Here is a 24,767-nt window from a genome sequence, read left to right on the forward strand (position 1 = left end):
TTGTAAGACTGAATGTATCAATTACAAGTGTGCAATTGAATATACAATTTGAAATGCCCTTGATTTCTGTGGCTACATCAGACTTTTAAATTTTATTTCAGAATAGCATGAAGTCATATTTTTCTTCTAATACTAGTAAAGCATTCAGATTCCTGTTGGTGATTTCTGTTAGGCCATTGTTGTCCTTTGTGCCAGTCTTCTGAGTACAGCACGCAGATTTGGGAAATTTTTCTTCTGTGCTCTTCTAGTTACTCAACAATGCCATCCCTGTGGCAAAGGTTCTAATATAATGAAGCTTGAAGATATATATGCACAGATTCTACAGATAGAATTGGACAAGGAAGAGATAAAGGACTCTTTATGGATGAGCAACAATACTATAAAAGTATGCACCAAAGGACAGTTTCAAAAGTCTCAGTATGCTAGCATTGCATATAAATGTAAAAAGCACACTTTCTTACCTTCCCTCCTTACTGGTTCTTCATTTCCATGTATCTTTACTTATATTTCTCACAAAGCTGAGAAATATACCTGGAAAATATACCTTCAATATATGTGTTATGTAATAAATCTTAAGACTGAATTATCTGTAGTTTCCACTAGTAAATCAGTCACTAAAAAGTACCCAAGGAGAAAGCCTTACCTCTTATAATAATCAATTTGGTCTCTGAATTATTGGTATGAGCTAGTAAATGTACTTGGAACGTTTCTGTAATTCCTGATTATAAATTTCCATCATGTGTGCTTATGGAGGCAATCAACCTTTTTTACTTGGAGTGTTGCAGTCTTGTGAATGACAAAGTTATTTTGTGGTTGGAAAAACTGGTTCAATACAGTATTTCAGAAACCGTATCTTCATTATGTGCTGTCAAAGATTATGAATACAGGAGTATGGACGAAGGATTCCCCTTTGCAATTCTGTGCTATTGAGATTCTAGCAAAGTTTTTCTGGTACCCTTTCCATCAAGTAGCATCCTCATTTCAGCAGTTCGTGTTGCCAGACAGTTTCTAACTAAAGGCCACAAAAGCATGTTCCAAGGGGATTTTGAAAAGCAGGATAGGAATTTATAATTTCTGGAGCTCTGCTTCATTTAAGTAGCTTACTAATGATGATTGTCTTATATTATAAAATCCTTAATTTGGAAGGGGAATAGATAGAGCTCACAGACTGCACATTTGTCATTTTGGATCTGTTATCTGAGGGTTCTCATCTTTCTTGAGCACTGTCAAGTTTTATTAGTTTTAGTGAAGCATGTGAAATGGTTTGACCAATACAATTTTTATATGAAAGGAGTTGTTGGGAGAACAATTGTGAAATTAGAGTAATTGATGAAAAGTGCTGCATTTATAAATTACTTGGTTTATTTCTAAGGTTTTGTTTAACAGTGTCTTTTGTTCAGTTTGTAGTAAACACATTATTCACAAAAGCAAAGGAGAAGGAAGAATGTAGATGGTGTGATGTAATAGTAAACGTGAACTTTTGGTCATATGGTGCCCAGTTCATTACAAGAGGCATGAAGAAAACCAACTAACCAAAAAAATACTCTACTGCTTGTTTGGGATCTTGGGCCAACAGAGCATTGCTGTAGTAGTTTAGTGTGTATGGCAGTTTAAAATCTTTCAAAGATACAAATTTTAACATTTATGGCAACCTAAAATGCAAAGCTCTGCTACCCTGCTAATACTTTTGGATGATTAGTACAATTCACTTGCAGTTTGAAATAACTTTATTTAACAAGTGTGGACAACCAAGCATTAATGATTCATTGCTGTTTAATGGACCCTTTGATCTGGGTCTTGACACTAGTTTCATTTTAACTGCTGTAGTGCCAAAGCTTGCATGATGGATTACAGAAAAAGGAAATGGATTATTGTGATAGAAGTTTAAGCAAAGTCAAGACTCTATGGGAATAGGGCTAATTTTACAGTTGCTACATCCTACTGATTAAGGAAACTTTTTTTTTTTTTCATGTACAAACAAAATATCATTGGCTTTAAAACTTTTGATGATTACACACGATATTCACGTGAACTAACATTTTGGACTTTGATTAACAGTTTTGTTAAACTGAGAAATTGATTGAGAAGTCATACATCTGTGTGTGAATCATGAAGACCAGTTCTAGGTCCTGGTCAAAAGAGGACATAGTTCAGTGTTTTTCTTGCACCTACGTTTTTTTATTACAGTGCTGTAGTAATGGAAATATCAATACTTGCTGGTGTTTTTCTAGCAACTCATTAAAGAAGACCTGGTTTATGATGGGGTTTCATGTCTTATATTCCAAATTATGAATTTCAGAACTTTTGCACTGTTAATAGTTGATAATAGTTTCTGTTATCTTAAGTGATTTTTAACAGATCTTGAAGGAACTGCCAGTTTGTCATATCATTTTATAAGGAATATAAGTGATACTATGGTTCTGGGGGGACAAGAGGGGAGCTGTTTAACTCATATTCGGATGTTACTGCAATATCATTAGTTCTGAAAAGACACCAGGTAGATGTATATTTGTTTTCACTTCTTGTATTACTTCAATTTATTTAATAAAATTATCAGCTATTTTGATTGATTTTACTGCCAAGAATTTTCTGTATCTGGTAAAACTCTTTCTATTTTGGGATGCATTGTAATTGAGTCATTGCGTAGGAGAAAATTTATTTGGAGAAGTGACATATCATAAGTGCTAAAATGGGTGTGTTTTTATTCTAAGTGTAATATAATTTGATACTGTCATAATTGTTGCATTACTTTCTGCCAGTGAACTGCATCTTGACTTGTGAAGTGTTTTTGTATGGTTTGCAGCTATTCACAGATCATCATTGAAGTTAGTTTTATTACTATCTTGATATTAATTCTGCTGTGAGTGTGATTTCATTGTGTTACTATCATGTGGACAAAAATGTTGAAGCATTAAAGTTGCCAAATGACAGGCTCACAAGTTAGGAAGTACCAGCATGAAGGTGTTTGTGCAACTCTTACTGGCCTATCTTGAATTCAAGCCTGATGAGACTTCCATTATTTTTCATCCTTATTTCTTCTGCAGTCTCTTTGTCTCCTGCACTGCACAGGACAAGCATTACTCACTTGATAAGCCACAGCTTTTCTGGGGTTTATTATCTTCTTATTCATCATATCATCTACTGCCTTGATTTCCATTTGCTGTTCCTTATTTTGCTGAGGAGAAACTGAGGCAAAGTTTTCTAGTTATCAGTGTCCAGTTTGGGACAAAACAGCTAGTATGATGTAGCAGTTCTTGCATGCAAAACCAAGCTCCCACCAGCAGCTGCCCATGCTCAGCATTTCTGCAAGTGAGATCTCACATTCTCAAGCCTGTGATTCAAAAAGTATGGCCAATAGTGAGTATTTGTAGAAGAGTTTGATGGAACTGATTTTACTAGTAATTGACCAGGAGGTATTCCACTGCCTTTCAGTTTCCATTGCCTTTCAGTGTCCATCATATCCACTGTCTATCTTTCACTTTCTGCAGGTTGTTAAATAGAGGTCCTGTAAAAAACAGCATCTCCCAGTACCTGAATTAATTTGGCTCAGCCTATTTATTGATCTTTTCATAACTGTGTGAGATGGTGAAAATATCTATAAGATATTTTCTGCTCCAATTTCCTTTACCCAAATTTCTGTCTTATATTTTTGGCCTCTTCACCCACACCAGCATAGAATCTTATACGTGAGGTTTCAATCAATTGAATTACTCCATATATTTCTTAGTAAATTCTGTACTTACCATATGACACAATCATTAATAGAGACCAAATATTACAGATAACATTATATATACTGGTGTTGATTTGAGTTGAAATATAAAGTCTCTCCTGCTGCTTTTTTAAGGTGCTGGCTATTCTGGTCCGAGCGGCAGTGGATGGTCTGGCAGATCGTGCTGGAGAGGTATCAAGTGGATTGAAGGGGAAACTGCAAGAGCTCTTGGGCAGAGTCACTTCACGAGTGACAAATGATGGGGCAATCTGGAGACTTTATGCCCAACTTTATGGAAATGGAGAGAATGATAGTAGTGAAGATATTGAAAAGGTAAGAACTACAGTGCTATAGTAGAACATGCTCTTGTTCCAGACCTGTTTTGCTTTAGTGTTTTTATAAGCACGTTGTCTTTTCTTCATGTTCCTACAGCACAAGTTTTTGTTTTACACAACAGGAGCAAGATGTTTTACATCAGTTTTCTTGGACTTTAAAAAAAATTATCATTTTTTACCAGTGTTTCATTTCAAAACATCCTATCACATCCTACACAGCATATGTGAATTTTTCTGATTTTGTATTCTGAAAGTTTTCTTGGCAACAGTCTAATGTCTATAATCAAATGGTGGTGTGGGTTTTGTTTTTTTTTTTTTTAATTGAAATATTTGATTCAGAAGATAGTGTATTGCAACTTCTGAAAAAAAAAAGGCATGATCCAGTAGTGGCATAAGCCATCTGTGTTCTTTGTAATCACTAAGGGAAAATGCACTTAAAATAATCTACACCACAGTTAGAGTACCAGAGTAGAAATTTTTTGTCCTTAATTTAGCTTAAAATGGAATTAAATAATGATATTTAATCCTTAGTCTGTTGAACTATTGGTTTCTCTTTACCCACCACTGGTTTTGCTATGTTAACTTCTACTTTTTGTCCTTACTACTTCTTAAGGAATTTAAGTTGATTGCATTTCCAGAATAACCACTCTATGCTGCTAGAAGTGTTTACTTTGTTGTATGCTTGAATGTGCTTTGCATTTGCTATTAAATTTCAAAAAGTTCAAATAGCTTTGCACAGTTCAAAAACAATTAAGGGTCATCAGATCTTCACTGAAATTGAAAATACAAAAGGTCAGCATTCAGTATATGTTCACCAATGGGGGTATGCCTTTGGCCTGGGCAAAAAATGCCTCTCTGGAGGATTGCTTAATATCAAGCAAGGAGGGTGGCTAGGCCTACAGATTGTATTCCTGTGGGCTTAAATTTATAATAATTTGTGCCTTACTCATTGTCTTTGTGCTTTGCCCTGTGAAGAGCCTTGTTTAGTTATTGTTGGTGTCTATTATACATCCAATTCCTCCCTTTTGTCTTCTCTAGTTTTCTTTACAGCTGAACAGTAAAAGGGATTTGGCCTATATAGAATGCGGAAATACAGACACTGCAATATCCTGTAATGTATCTCAAATTCTTACATGCAAAGCAGCAGAGGCCCTGTCTATACTATGAATGTAATCATTTCAGAATCTGGTTCCATCACGGTATTTTTAAGTAACCCAGTTAAAAACATGGTTTCAATTTGTAGAGTAGACAGTACTTTAACTGTGGTTCCTAATCAGGCTGGTTGTGTGTCATGGTTTGACACTGGCACAATGCCAGTGCCTCCATGAAAATGCAATCTCTCAATTGAATGCTGTGAAATGTGATCGAGAACAGAGCAGAGCAGGCCCAAGCCTAATAACAAGAAAAGACCTTTATTAAACTACTACCACTATGCTACTATAAAAGAGGAAAAAAAAAAAAAAAAGAAAGAAAACACACACAATTCAAAATGAAAACCTTCCAAAGCATTCCTCCTCCCACCACCCAACTCCAACAAACCACATTGAGACACAATCTGGACCCCAATCAGGTTTCCACCCTCCAGATAATCAACACCCAGTCCATCTGCAGGGAGAGAGGAGTCTCTCCTGTGCCACAGACCCCCCCAAGAAACACAGCTGCCACATCCTGTGCTTCCATGTCACCACATGGCACCACCCGGAGAAAAAAACTTTGCCAGTGGTGACCCTCTCCTTTCCATGCACAGTGCTCTCACCACCAATGCATGGATGGACAGACTGCTTTTAGGATTTTTCCTTTCAAGGATGCCCTGCCAAGAGGGGAAAAAACAACAGTTCAGTTTTTCATTTTTGGGACCAACAGTCCCCCCCCATTTTCCCCTGGGGCCGAGGGCCCAAGAACAGAGATCTTCTCTTCTTCCTCTGTGAAGACAGGGGGCACCACCACAAACCTCCTTAACTTTTCTCTGTTCACTCCACTCCTGTCTTTTCCCAGCTGAAGCATGGTCTCTTGGCTCACCAGCATCCTCCTAAAATACAGTCTCTCTTGGAGGAGAAGATCAGTTCAGTCTATGGTCTGTGGCTACCAAGAAAAAGCCCAGCCAAAAGCCACTCCATCATCTCCTCCCAGCCAAAAGCTACTCCATCATCTCCTCCCACCTAGAATTTCTCCTTCCAACATCCCAAGTCCCAAGCTGTCTCTCTTCCTCTCTTTTCAAACCAAGGAGGAGAAAAATTTCACAAAGCTTTCATTTCTCAGGAAGGGTTAAAAGTCCCAACTCCCAGAGATGGCTCACTGCCCAGGCTCCAGCTCCCACAGGCAGCTGGGCACCTTGCGGGCCCCCCCCGCTCTTCTCCTTCCCCGCGGTGAACTGCTGGCAAAACCACCGCTGTCTCTTTTTCTCTCTTGGGAGAGAGAGAGACTCTGGGGGGGAATGGAGACATCCCAGATTTCTCCACCCTTCCATCTGCAGGGGGCCAGCCCGGGTTCCAGTCCCTCCACCCTTGGGCCTACCTCCGAAGGCCACATGGCTTCTCCCCTCCCCCACCCAGCTCATCACCAGGCAGGGGAGAGTCCTGCACTGACTGCTGACCGGAACCCAAGAGAGCAAGTTTTCCTGGGAATTCTGCTTTTAACCCCTCTGTGTTCTCAGAGGCGTCTCTACCTTCAACTGGTCAATGTCCTAATTGACCTCTTCCTTCTGGAAAAATTCTTTTTCCATGTCAAACCACAACACTGTGGAACACATAGTCTAGCTTGCCTGTGAGATGGAATGATGTTTATATATACTTAAGGTATGCTTACGTGTGTATCCAAATACCCTGGTATGACAGATCATAAAAGAGCAAAACTGCCTACAACCACAACATATATTATTTTACAGTGTAAAAATTAATTTGCAATGCACCAAATAACCACTGATTTCTGATATCATATTATGAAGTAAAAGTTATAAAACCAGTGTTTATTTGCTTTACTGCCACAGGCACCATCACGGGTCAGTCAGATATTCAGTGAATATAACTATCTGTAGAGAAATTCTAGATATATAATCAGTTTGCCACCCACATTTATTAGGCAAAAGGTCAATGAATTCTGAAAGGGCATTATTTAATATACTGTGGCATCAAAGGACAAAGAGATGGGAATAAACCTTTAAATGTGTCATGCACCTCCTTACAAATGTGGGATTTGACCTTTACTCTGTAGCTTTCCATTCTGCACCTTATTTAGTGCAGGTTTAATTATTTTAAACCAATTTTGTCCTAACATTTAATTTGAAAGAATCATCTTCTATGTCTGGCTATTGTAAAAGAGTGTCTTGGTTGCTGGGGTTTTTTACTTTTCTGTTCTGCTGATACATCTGATGCCACATGAATCATTAGGGTCTATAGTTAAAATTCACAGCGGTGCTTTGTAAATTGAATCAAAGTCAGACAAGGTTTGCAAGTTAGGAGTGTAAAACTACTGAAGTATTGGGTTTCTGGTTCTGTTTTGGAGTTTTTTTCTTTAGCTTAGCATATATTTACTCTCACACTTCAATATGTCTGAACTGCCACCTTATTCAGTACTTCTTTTTTCCCTACACTGGGTGCAGACCAGTCCACGCCTTTCCCACTGAGGAATCTTTCCAGCCTTCAAGTTTCGTGCTGATCTACCCCAGGCTATGAATCCCTTCTGTTCCTTGAACTTTCCCCAGCTCATAACTGTTTCCTTTCAGGATAAATCCAGGTTCCAGAAGTGCAAATAAACAGCCCACAAGACTTTGAATTCTTTTCTCTCCTTAACATCTGTCAGCAAACCCCCCTCTAATTTGCTGCTCTGACTCAGACATATGTAGACTGAAATCAGACTGCTGTAAAAACTGTTGTTCCTTCACTTTAAAATTCTTGCCTCTGCTTGCCAGAACTACTACCAGTTATAACCTAGCTTATTATGAAAAAAAAAAGTAATTCGCTCTAATTTGATTTAATATCCCTTTATTGCCATTTACAGCAGCGTGAGCAGTTCAGTCACTTGTGCCATTGTGATTGGAACTCTGGTGGGAGAGAGAAGGTGGAAGCTTCAGGGGTGACAACCCTCACAATTAGAAGTCTTTACTGTGTTCATATATATGTCCCAGACTGAAATTTTTTATTTTTTTATATTAAACTCTTAAAAAAGGTAACTGGAGAGTTGTCATTGAACTAAGCCATGTAACTTCTGGCATGAATTTGTTTCATGTTTTTGATGCTGTATAAAGAAAACAAAATTCAAAAGCAACAATCAATTTCTTCTGCTAAAATTATTTTTTCCTCTTAATGGGACCCTCCTTCCATATTGTTTACATTTTTTTCCTGTTCATACTGAGAGCCAGAGCAGTATGGCAACTAATAGCTACATCTATAAAATGCATATTTCCCAAGATTACATATACAGGAAGAAAGCTTTGATGTATTCACTTAAAATATTTTAGATATGAATTTGCTGTTTGAAATGTGAATGCAAGTATTTTTCTGTTTTTCATGTGCATTTAATTATGATGACTTGGCAAACATGGGTCACATCCATCAGTCTAGACAGATTTTTAAAAGATAAAAATTAGACACATGTTACTTTATATGCTTCTCATACTTGAGCTGCAGTGTTGGTGAAAAGCATCTGTGTTACAGCTGGTGCTTACTGCTGCAGAGGACACTACTTCAACTCACAGGAAATCAAATATAGTAAAGATAGATCCACTTTCTGGATTCACCACTAATTTTGTAGATACTTAAAACTATTTTAATTTCCTAGTTGATTTTCTGACATATTAAATTTTTTTTCCTCCTTGCAGTCACTGCAGTATCTCACTAAGGCACATAAATGTGAAATTCAATCAAGTGATTGGGAGAAAGATGTTTCTTCTTTTAAGGAAGTGGTGAAGGGAGCCATAGAGATTGCACATGGTATGTTCTGCCTTTTATTTTTCATGAAGAGTGTAACATATTTATTAAGCTTAGTGGCAAAATAATACTCTACTTATTGTATTTATTTCTACTACTAGGAGTCCTGTAACAGAGAGTATCATCCTGATACTCCATGCAAAAATATACTTAGGATGAGGCAGAAATTGTGTAGGGTGAGTCAGTAAACATATGACTGGTAAACATGGAATCAATTAATTTTATATTCTAGCAACTTCATAAAGCAAGTGGAAATGCATCTGCAGTTTATCTCAGTCCTCAGATCATCACATAAATTGTTTGATTGAGCATACTAGTCACGGAATGAATGAAACTTACTAAGATTATTCCCTGTTCTGTGATACTTATGTTTAAGAAAGATACAGATATCTGTTGTGTCTAGAGTTATCGTCTCAAAATTAGTTGGCTTTTTTTTTACTTTTCGTTTTTTTTTGGGGGAAATATTACATTTAATATATAAATGTCTGTGGAGGATATCAAGATCTTTACTTAAATGTTTTTGTTTAAAATTATTGCTAGAGTCATAATGCTTTTTTGTTTGGGGGTCTTTCTGTGTTTGGATTCTAGTGGCTACAAAATGCAGCAAGAACAAATCTAATTGTCAGGAAGCTTTGCAGATACTTTCTTCAGCTCGGCTCAACTTACGTGGCTTGTCATCCAAGGCAAAGGTAGGAATGTTTGAAAGCTAGGAATTTTTGTTTGAAAGCTAGGAATCTTTGTTCTGTTGCTAGAATTCTCTGTTTTGAATTAGTTATAGATCAAATAATACCTGCCTGTTGCATCATCAGATGATGTTCATCTTTATGCTGTTGAGGATTCCAGTTTTAAATACATTTTTATTTCCCTTCTTCCTGCTAGGCTTTGATTGTAATACTAGTGTAAGAGACAGAATTGACATTTTAGAGTAAGGTAGAACTTTACTTAAAATGTCAAGCAAACAGATTTTAATGTTTGAAAGCAATTAGTCATTTCAAAGACCCATTTTTAATGTGAGTAGTCATGGGATAAACTGGGCAGTCTCAGGAAAAAATGGATCTAAACCTGCGGAAAAGACCCAGATGTATCAAGATTGCTTTGCATCACTTGGAGTGTTTTAAAAAGAGTTATTTATTATAAGACAGAACTAATTTTTAAACTGTTTTTTGTGGATATCCTACCAATTCAGATATCAATTAGTTGAAAAAGTCATCATATTTGAATCATACTTTTTCTGTTAAAATGCACATCTTGTCTTAAAATCTTCTTCCTGACTGTGGAGTTAGCAACTGTGAATCACAGAGCTGAAGTTTTATGATGTGTGCTTGTGTTACTAAGTGGTGCTGTGTCACCAGTTTGTTAAACTCTGTTAAACTAATTTTCTCTTAAGGCCTTTAATTTTAAGGATAAAAGCCTAGGAAAGTTGAATAAGTAAATATAAGCTGGATCTGTAACTCAGCTTTTAGATACAGGTATAGGTAAGACTTTCAAATATGTTGAAAAAAGAGACAATATTAGCGTGGGATTTTTTTTTTCATTTTTAATTTCAGCTGAAAAAAGTACTTTAAAAATGTGCTAAGAGTAGACTCACTAGTTGATATTTCAGGAGGAATAAAAGAACAGTAAAAATAACTGATAAAATAAAAGATAAAATTCCAAAATTTTGTAGTCAGGACATGCAATTGGAACAAATCAGTAGAACACATGAAACAATGTCACTGCTTCCAGGATCTCGATCTCTTGATGTTTGAGCTCCTGTGTTGTGCCAGACTCATGAAGCACCCACAATCTGCTGAAGGCTGCAGATGAAAAATGTGCTGCTACTGGGCTCTTTTCTGTACAGAGCCATGCTGTGGCAAATAGCACAGTGGTCCTTGTCCCAGTGCACCATTTGGATCTAGCATCATTTGTAAATGCATGAAATATGAGCACTGTTTTGGGGAGACATGGGGCACAAAGCCCAAAGAGTGATGGTGCTTGAAACTTCTCCAGACTGTCTGTAGCTGAATAGATTTCTCTAACTGTGTAGAGAAAAAAAAATTTAAAAGAGAAAAGAATTATATAATCCTGATTTATTTACCTGTCTTACCAGAAAGAACCAAATTTTTTTTTTTGTCACACTCCCAGTATGAGTATTCTGGGCTGAAAGTCAATGAAGTTTCTGTACTTGTAGCATTAATATTTTCCTATTTTTGTGTAAGATGTTCCTTATTTCAGTGACAACATTGTTTTGAGGCACAGTGAATACCTTACTTCAAGCCTTTTAAGTACATTTTTCTTTATATACATATCTGTATTATCCCATTATGTTTTGATGTTATACTGATGTACAGATGTACTCCAGAGCAACTTTTGTTTTCTCATTTTGTTTTTGTCTCTAAATGTAGGCTTTGATTGTGTCAAATGAAGTGTGAATCACTCTCCCTTTACATAATGAAGGAAAACATATGTTTGGGTGTCCCCCCTTCCCCATATTTCTCTGTAGTGGTACCTCACACAGCCTTAATATTAAATAGATGAAGATTATGATTGCTTATCAGTTAGCTGCTTTTTTTTTTTTTTTTTTTTGGTTTTTATTAATGTCTTAAGGTCTTTAAGAACAATCTGTATTACTCTGTAGTGTTTTGTTTTCTCTGGTATAACCTAATTACACACAGGTGAATGCCTTCACCCATGCATGTCTTGACATCAGATGTGAAAAAATACTTATTTGAGGTTTTGGAGAAAATGAAGCAACAGAATATGACACTGGGGAAAACGGTCATTAAAATTCACAACCAATTTATCAGGAGGTGGGCTTATAAACTGCAGTGACAGAATGTGAGATGCTTTTCTAATTTGAGTTTCATGACAAAGTCTTTTACTTTCAATGGAATCAGGAGTCAGCGTAGGCAGTCAGATCAGAGCAGAAACCCCACGACAGGAGGATTTGACCCTTTTGGCACAATAGCAGGTGTGTGGCACAGATTTCAGGTTCATATGCAGGATGTGTGTCTATGTGTGTGCACATAACTTCTGTTTATTAGCCACAAAATGTTTTTTTCTTTGAGAGAGATGCCATCACAGTTTACAAAATAGTGAAAAGCGGTATAGAGATGATATGAGCTTCATGTATTTTGTCTCTTCTCTGAAAGAGAGAAACTGTATGTATCTTTTAAAAGTATTTATTTATAAAGTACTTACAAGTATTTCTTTTTGTTGTGCAGCAACTTTTCATAGATGTAACAAGTAATGAGGTTCACAGTGAGATAGCTGATGAGGTGACAACTATGGACAACATGATTGCTGAACTTCAGGAGCTGAGCAACCAGCTGAGAGACCAGTGTTGACATATGGACCAAATTTTGGGATGGGATGACGATAATGACATGTTTCTTTTACCACCACTTTTACTGATGAAATGGTAACAATTTTCAGGCAAAAACACCCTCAATAAACACATTTATTACAGTGCTGTTCTCATGGTCAGCTTTTTTCAGAGTTCTGGCTGCCTTTTAAGATTCTTTCTTATCTGGTCCCACTGTCTTACAAAGTTGCATGTTTTGGTTCTTCAGCCCCAGATTTCCTGGAAGAGAGCTGCTGATGTTTGTAGGGTGATTCTGGAGTTATTAGTTCTTCGTGCTTCATCCACCTTGGTGCTGGGTTGCTGGAGGATGCCCCACCCAGGTGGGGGAGCAGAGGAGGTGCTGGTCTGGAGGAGATGGAGAAGCAAGCAGCCAGAGGTGGGACCTGAGCCCAACCAATTTCCCATATTTCCCAAGCCCAACCCATCCATCAGTGTTAATTGCTTACAGGGTGGGAGTGGGGTCCTGAGAGCAAGAATTTAGTCTTTTTTGTTCTTTGGGTAATGCAGTTAAAGTAGAAGGCTGTTTGTTGCATTAGGATTTGCAAGCAGTTATTACTTACAATATACATAACTTGTGTCCCATGGGCAATAGACTAGTACTTCTTTTGGCTTTTTATAGGCAAGGGGATTTCCCCTACTGAGGAGCAATAAAGCTGCAGTCTAATCTAAAATACTTACATCTGACTAGACCCAAGTGTCTTATTTTCATCTAGAATATTTTGCATGGTTTCATTTTCCAGCACCTTTGCTACTGCTTTTCTTAAAATAAGATTTTTTCCAGGGTTTTCCCAGAACCCATGTGAAATAATTCTCTCGCATATATGGTTTTGGCTTGCTCCTCCCTATGAGAATGTTGTGATTATCTATATCCTGGCTTTCTACCATCTGTGGTATGATCTGTTACTGAATGGTAAGAATTTTCACCCTGAAGAGAAAGCCAGAAGATACAAGTAAACCAAACAATTATTTTGATTTGAAGCAGCAGTACATGCATGTTATTTTGGTGCATGAAGGGGTAAACCATCTTGCCTCCAAAACACCTCTTTCTTGAAATTTCCCAGAAACAGAGGAGACAGTATAAGTTTTTGCAGAGAGAAATTTGCTTTAGCAGCTTCCATTTTGCTCACACATGTAATGAGGAGTCCACCTGACTGAAAAAAGAAAAGGGCTGAGAATTTTGTGACAGACTGGCACCATACCATATTTTTGAAATGTCTTTATGTTTTGATGTGACTCAACCTTATTCACAAAGGAAAGGAAAGTATCTTTAAAACTATTATTTTGTTCCCAGCACTAAGTTTTTTAGGAAGAAAGGGTTTAGGTGTGAAATAGTTCAGTGGAAGAAAAATCTTGAATTTTTGTAGTAATCTTATGGCAAAATTTAAACCAGAATTATATCCCATGACTAGTTTGAAAACCTGAGATTTGAATTCTGTTGTCTTGATTTAAAAGACAGTAGTTCTATTGTTTCTACCTTAGACACTTTTATAGCTGCAGTTTGGTGGTGGAGAACATGAAGCCAGGTTCTGTTTTTGTGTAATGGTTTCTGCCCACCATTTTAAAAAGATAGATGGGAAGTTAACACTTCATGTGGAATATTAGAAGAGACTGTGAAAAAGCCTTCAAGTCCTTTTCCCCTTGATTTTGTTCTTTTGAACATTCTTCCTGTTTCTTTGCCTAAGGTGGTCAAGTGGAAAAGTCATTCTGCTCTTTCAGTGTCTCTTCCTTACAGTGCTTCACATGTTTCCCCAGCACAGATCTTTTACCCATTTGTGCCTTTCTGTCTTAGTAGGTGCATGGAATGTAAGCAGCTTTGTTTTCCACCTAGTACAGGGAAAGCTTGGTAACAGCAGACAGGGTGTTCCTGTAGAGGGGGATGGCTATTATTATGGCAGCACATCAGTTTTCCTGTCACAATTAATGTAGTTGAGGGAAGATGTCTGCAGACACTTAGAAATACACAACTGAAATATGCACGGACAATATACATGGTGTGAAAGATGGCAAGGCAGGAGCTGACTCATCATTAAGGAGTCTGGTTTTTCAGAGCAGATGATGCCAGAAGACCTCAGCCACTTTATCCATGAGACTGAACACTGATGTAAATCTCTCTACCAGGTATGTACTTGCTACCTCTTCCTATGTATTGGTTGTGTTTTCATCTTACTCAGGTACAAGGTGAGCCCATACTTTGAGTTTCTTTGGAGATCATCACAGGCCTTTTAAAACTTTCCAGACACAAAATGCATGTCAGTTTTGTGTGGTACTGATTTTCTGTGTTCATGCCAGCAGTATTTGGTTCAGAATAGCTTTAGGAGACCATTGTCATGAATACAATGTCTCTATAAAAGCTCTGGCTGTCAAAAAAAAAAAAAAAAAAAAAAAATCTGGCTAGTATTGAAAGAGGAAGAATCATTTCCTAAGCAGACTTCAGACTTTTCAGCTCTCCATCTTATGGGCATGTTTTCTTACTTGGATCACTCTCATGCCAACTGCAGAATTCTTGAGAGTTTAGCAAAACTGGACAATCCTTTCCTGATACAGTTGTCACATCTGCAAATATCTCTATAACCCTTGGTTATTTTCAAAGCTCTATGTACAGCACATGCTACCTAGTATTAATTAGTGTAGCATGAACTCGATTAAGAAGTACGTTGCAGGAATGGCTTACAATTCACAGTAGAAATCTGGGTACTTTCCAATCTTTTTTGTCTTTCTGACTTCAGAAGTATTGGGGATTTCCCTTTTTGATGTCTGTCTGCCATTAATGTGGTGTGACATGGAGGTAAAACAGATGAGTCTAGGTCTTTCAACTTCTACTAACCCAGACAGGGAAAGCAACTGTCTCAGAGTTTTGATGATGAGTATAAGCCAGGAAGTATGATGTATGAAAAAGAATTAATTTCTGTAGTCTAGAAGGGTTTGTTATTGTGTCTTTGACCACCTAATATGGTTCAACACATGATGTATTTTCAGCCTCTGCTGGTTAGAACCTAGGGAAGATCTCTGATTCACCCAAAGGGCTGTGTCAGGCTGGGTGTGGTATTAGAAGTTTTTTTTTGGGGTTGGGACATTACTCATGAGCAGAAGTGAATGTTCTTAGGGTTGGTGGGGCCACTGACTCAGGCAGGTCGTCCTAAGTACAGGCCAGCAAATGTTGTGTTTCATGTCACATTGTCCTCGGTATTCTTCAACCACAATTATCAGTGCATTCAGAAAGGCAGGCAGCTCTCATCCCATCATTCATGCAGAGCTCTGCACTAAAACTACAGAAAGAAATAAAGCTTTAAATAATTTTTTAGTTCTAAAAATGGTGCGTGTTTTATATCAAATACAGAGGATACATTTACAAGATCAGCTTTTGGTTGTGTACATACATTGGTTAAAAATATGTCTGTTCAAAATAAATAAGACAGAAAAAAAAACAGGTATTAATTTTACCCTACTTTAGAGAAGCTGTAAAGTCTCTTTGAAATTGTTTTGACTTAGCTCTTCTGTTCAGTATTTCTGTCTCAGTATCAGTGACGGACAGTACAGATGGACTTAATGTATTTCAGGACATAAAAGGAAGCTAAAGAAACTCATTCTATTTCCAGAGGAATACAAATTAATATACAAGTACCTAATTTTTTCTTCATCTGCATTCATGCAGAGCTCTGTACCAGAAGTGGATACAAAATAGGGGAAAGGTAACAGCTGATAGGGTACAACTTGGGTTCTCTGAAAATAAAAATAAACTGGAATTTGATAGGAAATACATTACTGTAAAGAAGAAAAGATTGCCATCAACTGTATGGAGTTGTTTTTGGTGTGATTACTCAAACTAAGTGCTTTATGTTTCAAAAATTATATCAAAAAATTATTTTAATTTTTTGTTTTTATTGTGTCTATATATTTGTAAGCTTGTATGTGTACCTGTATAAACAAGCACATTCACACCTGTGTAGAATCTTGTGTCTGTTACAGAAACAGTTATTAATTCTGAAGGTGTAAGAGGTACATTTACAGAAAGGTACCTCTCATGAAAGCTGTATGCCTTACAGAGACTGGAAATCAGATCAGATGTAGGAAAGTAATTCCTGTACATTTTACATTATGTGTTTCAGGCATAAGAATTGCAAATAAGGTGAATTTCACAAGTTACTGGCAAAAAAATGTTTACATTTATACAAAACTCAGTGTAATACTGCATTAGGGCAAGTTTTTGCAGCATTCAGGAGTACTTAAAAATAGATAGGTTTCAGTCAACCAGTAGCTTATACAGGCATGTGCTCAAATATAGTAGCTGCATTCATTAAGCAAACATTTCTACTAATCCTTCAGCTACACTAATAAATGAGTTATCCTCTATGGGCTGAGTGTAGTAGCACAGGGTTCTCCTTTTAGCTATTAACATCCTTCAAAGACTAAGGTCTAACCATTATCAGTGACGGTATTTGGTTTTCAGCAAATGAGTTGAAAATCGGTAACTTAACAGCATGTTGTTAGAATTCCCTACTGAAAATGGAGACAACCTCGCTTTTGGGAGCAGCTTATATGCTGTAGTTAAAGTGAATTTGTTTCTGCTCTTTAAACAAAGAAAGCTGTCAGCAGCAGCTATCTTGTTGGACATTTTGGTTTGGTTTGGTTTACTATTTTAAAAATAAAATATTTTATATTTTATTTGTCCTTTCACTCGCACTTTTTCCTTTGCAATTTGATTCCCTTGTTAAGACAAGAAAAGTAGGTTTGTGGTTTCAGGCTCTTCATTGAGCAAGACAAGGATACCGAGTCAAGTAATTGCTGCTCTTCTCCTCTGAGTTAGATTAAAGACTTATTAAAAACTTAATCTACTAATACTGATATAAAACGAAAATGATCCTCTGCAGCAACAGAGTGGTTTAGGATTAAAAATCTATGTTAAATAGCTGCTTTCTTTTTAGAACTGTTTTCCAAATTAACCTAAGTATGAATGTCCATTTTTCTGTTTCTAGTTTACTCTGACCTGAATGTTTTCTCAGAACACACCAAGAACCTTTTCATCATCAGTGATGTCATATGTCCCTTCTCATTTTTTTTCCTATTTATTTTACACTTCAGTGACCTGTGAGTCAACTACAAGAGTTCTTGGCCAAAAATCAGTATAACAAACCAGGCAAAGAAGTACCAGCCAAGAGCCATGCAATGGAAAACTGGGTTTAACAGCATGAAGATCTTCAAAACTGCAAGTTAACCTATTAATGACATCACTGCTGAAGTGAAGCAGCTACATTTTTGAGTTGCTTTTAGAAGTTAACCCCTACAATTCATCTTTTTTCCACTGCCATCTCTAGATGAGCATCATATTCTTTCTGTCTCAAATGCAATCATTACATCCACTTCCGAGGATTTTTCCTGCTTAGGAACTGCTTTTCAGTTTCTGCTCACTGGAATGGCAATCCTACAAGCACAGAAACTACCTTTGTGTTTCTTTCTCCACCCTCTCTGGCACAGACTTGACTTGCCCATCTTTGTGATCTCTCAGCCTTCTGCCAGTTTTGGGACCTTTGGTCCCTGGAAAAACACTCCTAATTTTTATAGTACTTTATGTGCTTCTGCATCACAGCAATTTCATTTTGTCCCTTACCAGCAGTACTATTTCACCATCCCCTCCCTGTAAAAGCTCCTCCCCGCTTTTTTAACGTTTGTCTTTGAGGTCTTAATAGGAAAGATGCTAGCAAGGACCTTAAGATTGCAATTATTGTAGAGAGTAGCTGGCAACAGCATGGAAAATTTAATTTGTAGTGATGTGAGAATTACTTGAAGGAGTGGGAAAAGGGCATTTTCCCCTTTGTCTTGGCTAAGGCCCTTGGGGATGAGACAGAGGGCAAGGACCTTTATGTTTTAGGGGACTTAAGAGCACCATAAGTGTTTGCCAGAAAACTCAGACTGTGGAGGAAAGAACAGCAGTCCAGGGATGGTGATGATGGTCCCTGTTGATCTGCTGAAACAAGGAAAAAAAATTAGCACTCTTCATCAGACAGGAAAACACTAGTCTTTCCTTAGTGAAAGTTGGAGCAGTGAATAAGCAGACCATACATTGCCAGAGGGAGGTGGCATACCAACCAGAAGTAACAGATGCAGCTGGAGAGAAAAGTAAAAAATCACTCTTTGGCAATAGCCCAAAGTTAAAAGAACCAACTTCAGGCACAAACACCAGCATACTGCACGGCTTGTTAACAGCCCGTGTGGTCTGAGGGAATGCTCCAGAGGTACCTGCAACTTTTTTACTTGTTTTATTTGTAGCAGTCCGTTTAGGTTTTGCTACTGCCTATGCTATCGCCTCCTGTTACAGAAATTTTTAATTTGACTAAATTCTATGCAGTCCTAAAGCCAGGCATAGTGAACATAGTGTCAATCAGTCTGCATTTTCAGTTTGCCAGTGAAAAACAGGCAAAAAATAAATAAATTTGGCAAGGTAATAAATGATTTAATTTTTGTAGTCTTAATTTAATGTCATGCTAAGCAGAGAAGGGTTTTTTTGTAGCTGAAGTATGTCTTGCATTTGGTCTGTACTTCACAAGGGCTTTTACTGCCCTTTTTTATCTCTAAGAAAGCTGATAGGTGCATAAAGCCAGTTGTAAAGAATTGACGTAGAATAACTTACACAGTTCCAAACAGAACTTTGAGTCCTGTCTAATTTATAAATTAATGGAGGGAGGAGAAGAAAGTAACTGGCCATGGAAACAGTGTGAGAAGTGAAGTCCATAAAATGAAATGAAGCGGTGATAGTACCAAGGACATGCAGTGTTAGGACAACACTCAGAGGTGGCACAGGCAGTGAGATGCTCACTGCTGCCTGCATGTGCTGTCTCACTGCAGAAAGAGTTGTCAAATATGGATTCTGGTATGTTCCAAATCAGAACTATAGCAAACTTCTGGCAAGCTATTAATCAAGAAGATTGGCACTGAGGTAGGTAGGATTTTTCCATGTTTCCTGAAATCTTGGATGAAGATTCAGTCTGAGGTTAAACCTTTGCTTATCCTGTTTCCTTGGTATCTTGTGTCTATTCTACTCTTAAATGTGTCATGCTCTTGGATAAAACCAAGAGTTTTCTGCTTTGATTGGGTTGCACCAACTGCCCAACTTACTGCAGGTATTGTAGACCACTCTTAGAACACACAAGCACACATTTCTTGCATGTAGTGATCCTCCCTCCACCTCGAGACAAAGCAAAGCAATCTGGAATGTTCTGCTTCACAAGGTGACTTGTCTGAAACTGTGGGGCTTTTTTCCTAGTTTATCGTTCCTGCACATGAATGCTCCCACCTGCTACTACAGTGTTTGAATGCCTGCTGCATAATATCACTGGCTGTAACCAAGTCTCTTGTGGCTATCACGAGAGTTTTAGATTTATGCTCTTTCAAGTCTTCTGCCTGAGCCTAATTTTAGAGTTTCTGGTTAAGGTTTTATTATTTCCATGAGGTTTAACTGCGTGAAAAATATACCATTTTGTGAATACCGCAGTGTGATGATTTGTTTGTTGGTTTGGTTTCTAAAAGGAATGGTTTGCAATTTTTTTTTCCAAAAGCAGTTGAATCCTGTGTTGTTTTGCTGGCAATGCCTTTAGCTGAGTGATCAGTTTGATGCCACATGGGGAAGCTTGGGGAACTGAGCCAAAGAACTTAAGAAGGTATTTAGATCTTTTCTGGATGTTTTCTCATACATTCATACTAGAAGTTATTTTGAACATTGTGAATTATTTTTATTTTTCATACAAGTCTACTTCTTCTGAAACTATTGGGACAGCAATGAAGGTAGTTTACTGTGGTAACAGTGAATACAACTGGGATATGTTGTCACATCCTGCTTGGATGTGTTTTGGATGTAGTTCAGCTATGCTTACCTTCCAAGGCATAAATCCAGAGGAAAACCTGATATCCTCCCTTATGCTGCTCTTGCTGTAATGACATTTCTACGGCAAGTTTCTGCATCAGTGAAAATAAATGGGGTTTGTATTATGGGATGGCAAGGTAGTATCTGTGCAGACAAGCAATTACATTTGAGTTGTTTCAAGCATTCATGCCTTGATTTATTATCACTGAAATTTAATCTAGGGTGTTTTAGTTTTTTTCTTCAGACTTTCTCTCTAAGAGTTCTAGTGAAAATATTGCATCACCACTTCAGGAATGGAGCAGCAGTGTTATTTTGATCTGTCAAATGCAGAGGCCATGAACTTCCCCTGAGAAACTCGGTGAAACAGCCTTTCTACTCACTTGAGGATTTGTATTATAAAGAATGCTTCCTAAAACTGAGGCCTCAGAGTTTAAAACAGTAGCTCTTCTGACTTGTTCTGCATGCGAGCCTGATTTGTTTGCATATTCTCATTGGATGCAGTGGAGAAAAGTTACCTCTGTGTGCATGTAAATCTATCAGGCCAAAATCCAGCACTATATATATATATATATATATATATATATATATATATATATATATATATATCCTTGAAAAAGTAGTGATTCTTCAAAGTTACTTCAACAGTCTTGTCAGCCTTAAATGTACCTTTCTGCAAGCTTAAATGTGTTTAGGCTTTGTGAGTATTTCAATACCTGTTTGGAATTTTTTTTTTTTTAAAGTAGATATTTAAGAGGAAAATATCTGAAATCATACTAGACATTTTAAACATATAAAATCCCCACAGCAGTCATGCATCTATTTGACAGAAGCTTAAAAATAACATTTGCTGTAATGCTTGGCAAAATTGTGTGTGTGCGAGGGCACGTAAGTGTGTGTGTTTGTGCCTTTTAAAGGCGAACAATGCTAACATGTCTTCACAAATTACTGTCCCTTTTGCTCTTGATACCATCAGTGATCTCAGAACAGCTCTGGAGGTCATGTTTAATTGTGGCAGAATGAGGGCATGGGTATAAAGTTGTTTTATAAGTCTCACTTGTAAATATTGACTGCAGTGCAGCCATGGTGTTTGAGGGGTTTAGGAGACGGGGGTTGGAAGACCTCAGGGCTCAGCTCTGTGCCTGCAGTTGGAAAGGATGATGTAGCAATGCTCTCACTAAGAATCCCAGTTAAGAGAGATTTGAATTATTCTTCAGACTTTTCTCATTTATGAACAAAATCTATATAAGAATATGCACACACTCTCCTTGTCCTTATTTGCTTTTTTTGCCACTAAGCCATAGTAGCAGGAGAACCTCCATGAGCTATTATCAGAACCATGCAAGCAACAAGATGCCCACTTTTCCAGGCATCAGTCTTTTCCTTTGCCTTCCAGCACTTTGATGCCCAAGAAAGGCATCGAGATGTAAGTGTGTGTTGTTGACAGCAGGGGACATGCACAGCCATTCTTTTCTTGTCTTTTCTCCTTTCTTACTTGTGGCTTTTGCCGCCAAGTTCTTCTTTATTAGGACCCATAAGAGACTGATAATGGCCTCCTAGTTTCCTGTTTATCTTTCCTTCTCTTCCCTGGGCTCTGAGAGGGGCCTAACAGGAAGGAATAACAGCTTTTATCTGCAGTGACATGAAGGGGATCTTTGACACCCTTCTCCCTCCAGCATCATGGGAACACCCTCTGAATAGTGCAAATTTTGCAACTGCTAGTCTTGTTGCATCTTCCTTGCCTTCAATCACCACCTCACACATTAGCCCTCCCTGCTGCAACTCATTAACAGCTGTCTTGTTTTCAGTATGCTTTTTGAGAGGCTGTGTACCTCCCCCAAGCCCTCCTTTCCCCTGAAGCACAGCTTTTCTGGAATCAGGGAAATTGGGAAATCTCTTCAGGTCCCACTGCTCTGGTGTAGTCCCTAAAGAGGAACCCACAAGTTTCACAGGCAGAGTTTGGACAGAAAGTCCCTGGCAGACTTGGCTACTCCCTGTTAACCCTTGAGTCAGCAAAGGTAAGGCAGATGGCTCAAGGAGGAGAATGGGAGTGCACAGACTTCTGATCCTTTTTCTTAGCTTCTCTCAAATGAAAGGGAGATTGGAATTGAGTTTTCTCATTGAAGTGTTAAGTAAAGTGCCTCTGTGCCTTATGAAAGGGATACTCCAGTAATGGGGTGGGGGCGGGGGGGGGGAGGGAGGGAAGGAAGGAAAATATTTTCTTATGCACTCATAAAATCTTAGGAATGGAAAAATAAAACTGTTGTTTAGTCACTGAGGTTCAGACAGCAAGCTGAGATCTCAGTCATGGTTGAGATCCCCCAGGCATGGGCACTGCACACATCCCAAGCAGTCCCTGTGCAAGAGCTGGGAATTACAGGAACGTCTTTAGGATGTCAGCCTGCTCCATGTTGGCATAGCAGAGTTCACATCCACACACAGAAACGCTTCTCTCCCCAAACATGGGACTCAGCTGGGAATGGTTCATGGCCCATCTTAATGTCCGAGCTTGAACTGTGCCCACATAATGCCTGGAAGAGAGTGAGCTGGCCTCAACCAAATCCATGCCAGAGGCCATTCTACCAGTTCAGCTGGGCGGGTGACTGGGGTGGGTCTGTGCTCAGACACTGTTAGTTTGACCAGTCTAGACATAGCTGAAGAATACAGTTCCTACTCCAAGAAAACCACAGCCCGAGGATTGCCAAATAGGCAGAGGAATAAGAACGTCACTTTCTAGTACATTCATTTTATGTACAAATTACTGTGAACTCCTATGAACAGCTGGAGGAGATATGAGGTAAGGCTGTGTAAAAAGCAAAGGGCTTTGCAGGTGACCTTAGACCCATTGATTTTACATGTAGTTATACATATGGAAGATGTCACTTCCCAAGAAGTGACCTTGGGAAGCTGACAAAGAGAAGCTTGTTGCCCTGACAGAAAAATAAGCCACAGATGGAAGAAGTAGTAGATAACAGCAGTCTTGACAAGAAAACATAAAAGAGGACAAGACTGAATTAAGCCAGGCTTGAAGGTTTTAATCTTCAAATGACTGATAAGGGAGAATAATTAAACAGGAAAGGGTAAAGAGATGGGAACCATCAAGTAATCAAACTTGCTAGTGAGTAGTAACTACTAAAATTAACTACTTTCTTCTGCCCCTGAAGAAGGATTTTAATCTTCTGCATTCATTTAGTCAGCTCCTATCTCCACCTTAATGGTTTTTTTATATACTACACTTTTCTGAGAATATAGCAGAGGGTGAATACAGCAGCTGTAACTTCTATATACAGTCAAAGAACATGCATATATATGCAGCTGCACAGAACATACATTAATGGCTCAAATATCTTTAGAGAAATATAACTGTAAAAGGATTTAATTTGCAGGAAGAAATAGAAATCCAAAATTCATGCATGCCTGCAGTCCCCCATGTGCTAAATTCCAGCTACAGCTGACAGCACTGGTGGGACAGCCAGGCCATAGATGTCTGCTTTGTAAAGAACCTGTAAATTTAACAGCACATGGCTGAGTGGCAAAGGAAGGTGTAGCTGTTGTTTTCTGTAACCCCATTTTATGTGTCCCTGCTCATGGCACACAACTTTGTGATGGGCACACTGCCACCATTTCTGTCTGTCTGTCCACATCTCTACACAGAAAGGAAGAGGGATGAAAGATCTAACCCTCTGGAATATTTCCCTGTCTCCCTCTTGATATTGGCATAGTCCTGACTGAGCTATATGAAAGGTGTTGGGAAATAAATCCCAGTCTTTACTCTTAGCTGCATCTAGTGGGGCACTTTTAACACTGTTTGGAAGATTTCAATTTAATTGACCTTCAGGCATGACTTATTTTTGTGCTCTGAGTATTTTTAAGATGAACGCATAGGAACTAACTCCTAAATAACTCTCTGATGAGAGTGGAGGAGGGCACATGTTGTTGCCATTTCCAATAGCTTTGAAGGGTCTGGAAAGTCCCTGAGTGGTGTTTTCAGCATGGGAGAGAGTTTTCTAAATGTAGAAAGCCTGAGCCATGAAGTAGGCTTTGTTGCCAAAACTCTGAGTGAGAGAAAGAGATTGGGTTTTGGCGTGTCAAACCTTCCCTCTCCAACCTTGTGCAGCTAATGGCACCCTGCAAGGATCATTGTAACTCGGGTGTGGTGCAGTCTGGCTTCCAGAGCTTCAGGGGGTTTGATTACTTGATGGTTCCCATCTCTTTACCCTTTCCTGTGTGTTGTTTGTGGCCGTGCACTGGGGGAGAGCACTTGTATGGGAAGGTAGAAAACAGTCAACTTCCCACTTTAAGTATTGTGATACTTGCAAATAAACTGGAGTGGAGAGAGACACGCTGTAGGCTGGGGATACTGCAGCAGGTTTTTTGGTGGCACCAGGGTCCTTCCATCTCAGCTGAGAAGTGTCAGCTCCAGGCTGGAAGTGTGACTGCTCTGAAGCAGGTACTTCTCTGCCATGGCTGTGTGACCCACCTGCCCTGGGTCTGTGCTCATCCTGAACAGTCAGGCTGAGGAAGCTGCTCCTCACCTCTTCTCAGATGGTGTCTCTGGTGCTTCTTTGTGGTTGGCCATCCATGCCACACATAGAAAGGA

At 38.5% G+C, this 24,767-nt stretch overlaps 1 protein-coding gene across 3 annotated transcripts in view; it reads left to right on the plus strand.

Annotated features, from left to right (window-relative positions):
* The window catches only part of TTC27 (tetratricopeptide repeat domain 27), a 114,181-nt gene extending 101,762 nt beyond the window's left edge, over positions 1-12,419 (plus strand). For all 3 annotated transcript variants that reach the window (XM_004174637.5, XM_072927212.1, XM_072927213.1), the window contains 4 exons: positions 3,848-4,045; positions 8,864-8,975; positions 9,561-9,661; positions 12,176-12,419. In XM_004174637.5, the coding sequence (XP_004174685.2) occupies positions 3,848-4,045; positions 8,864-8,975; positions 9,561-9,661; positions 12,176-12,298 (534 nt within the window). In that variant the 3' untranslated portion in view covers positions 12,299-12,419. The remainder of the gene's footprint in view (positions 1-3,847; positions 4,046-8,863; positions 8,976-9,560; positions 9,662-12,175) is intronic.
* The last annotated feature ends 12,348 nt before the right edge of the window (positions 12,420-24,767 follow it).

Source organism: Taeniopygia guttata, chromosome 3 (genome assembly GCF_048771995.1).
Source record: "Taeniopygia guttata chromosome 3, bTaeGut7.mat, whole genome shotgun sequence".
NCBI classification, from domain to species: domain Eukaryota; kingdom Metazoa; phylum Chordata; class Aves; order Passeriformes; family Estrildidae; genus Taeniopygia; species Taeniopygia guttata.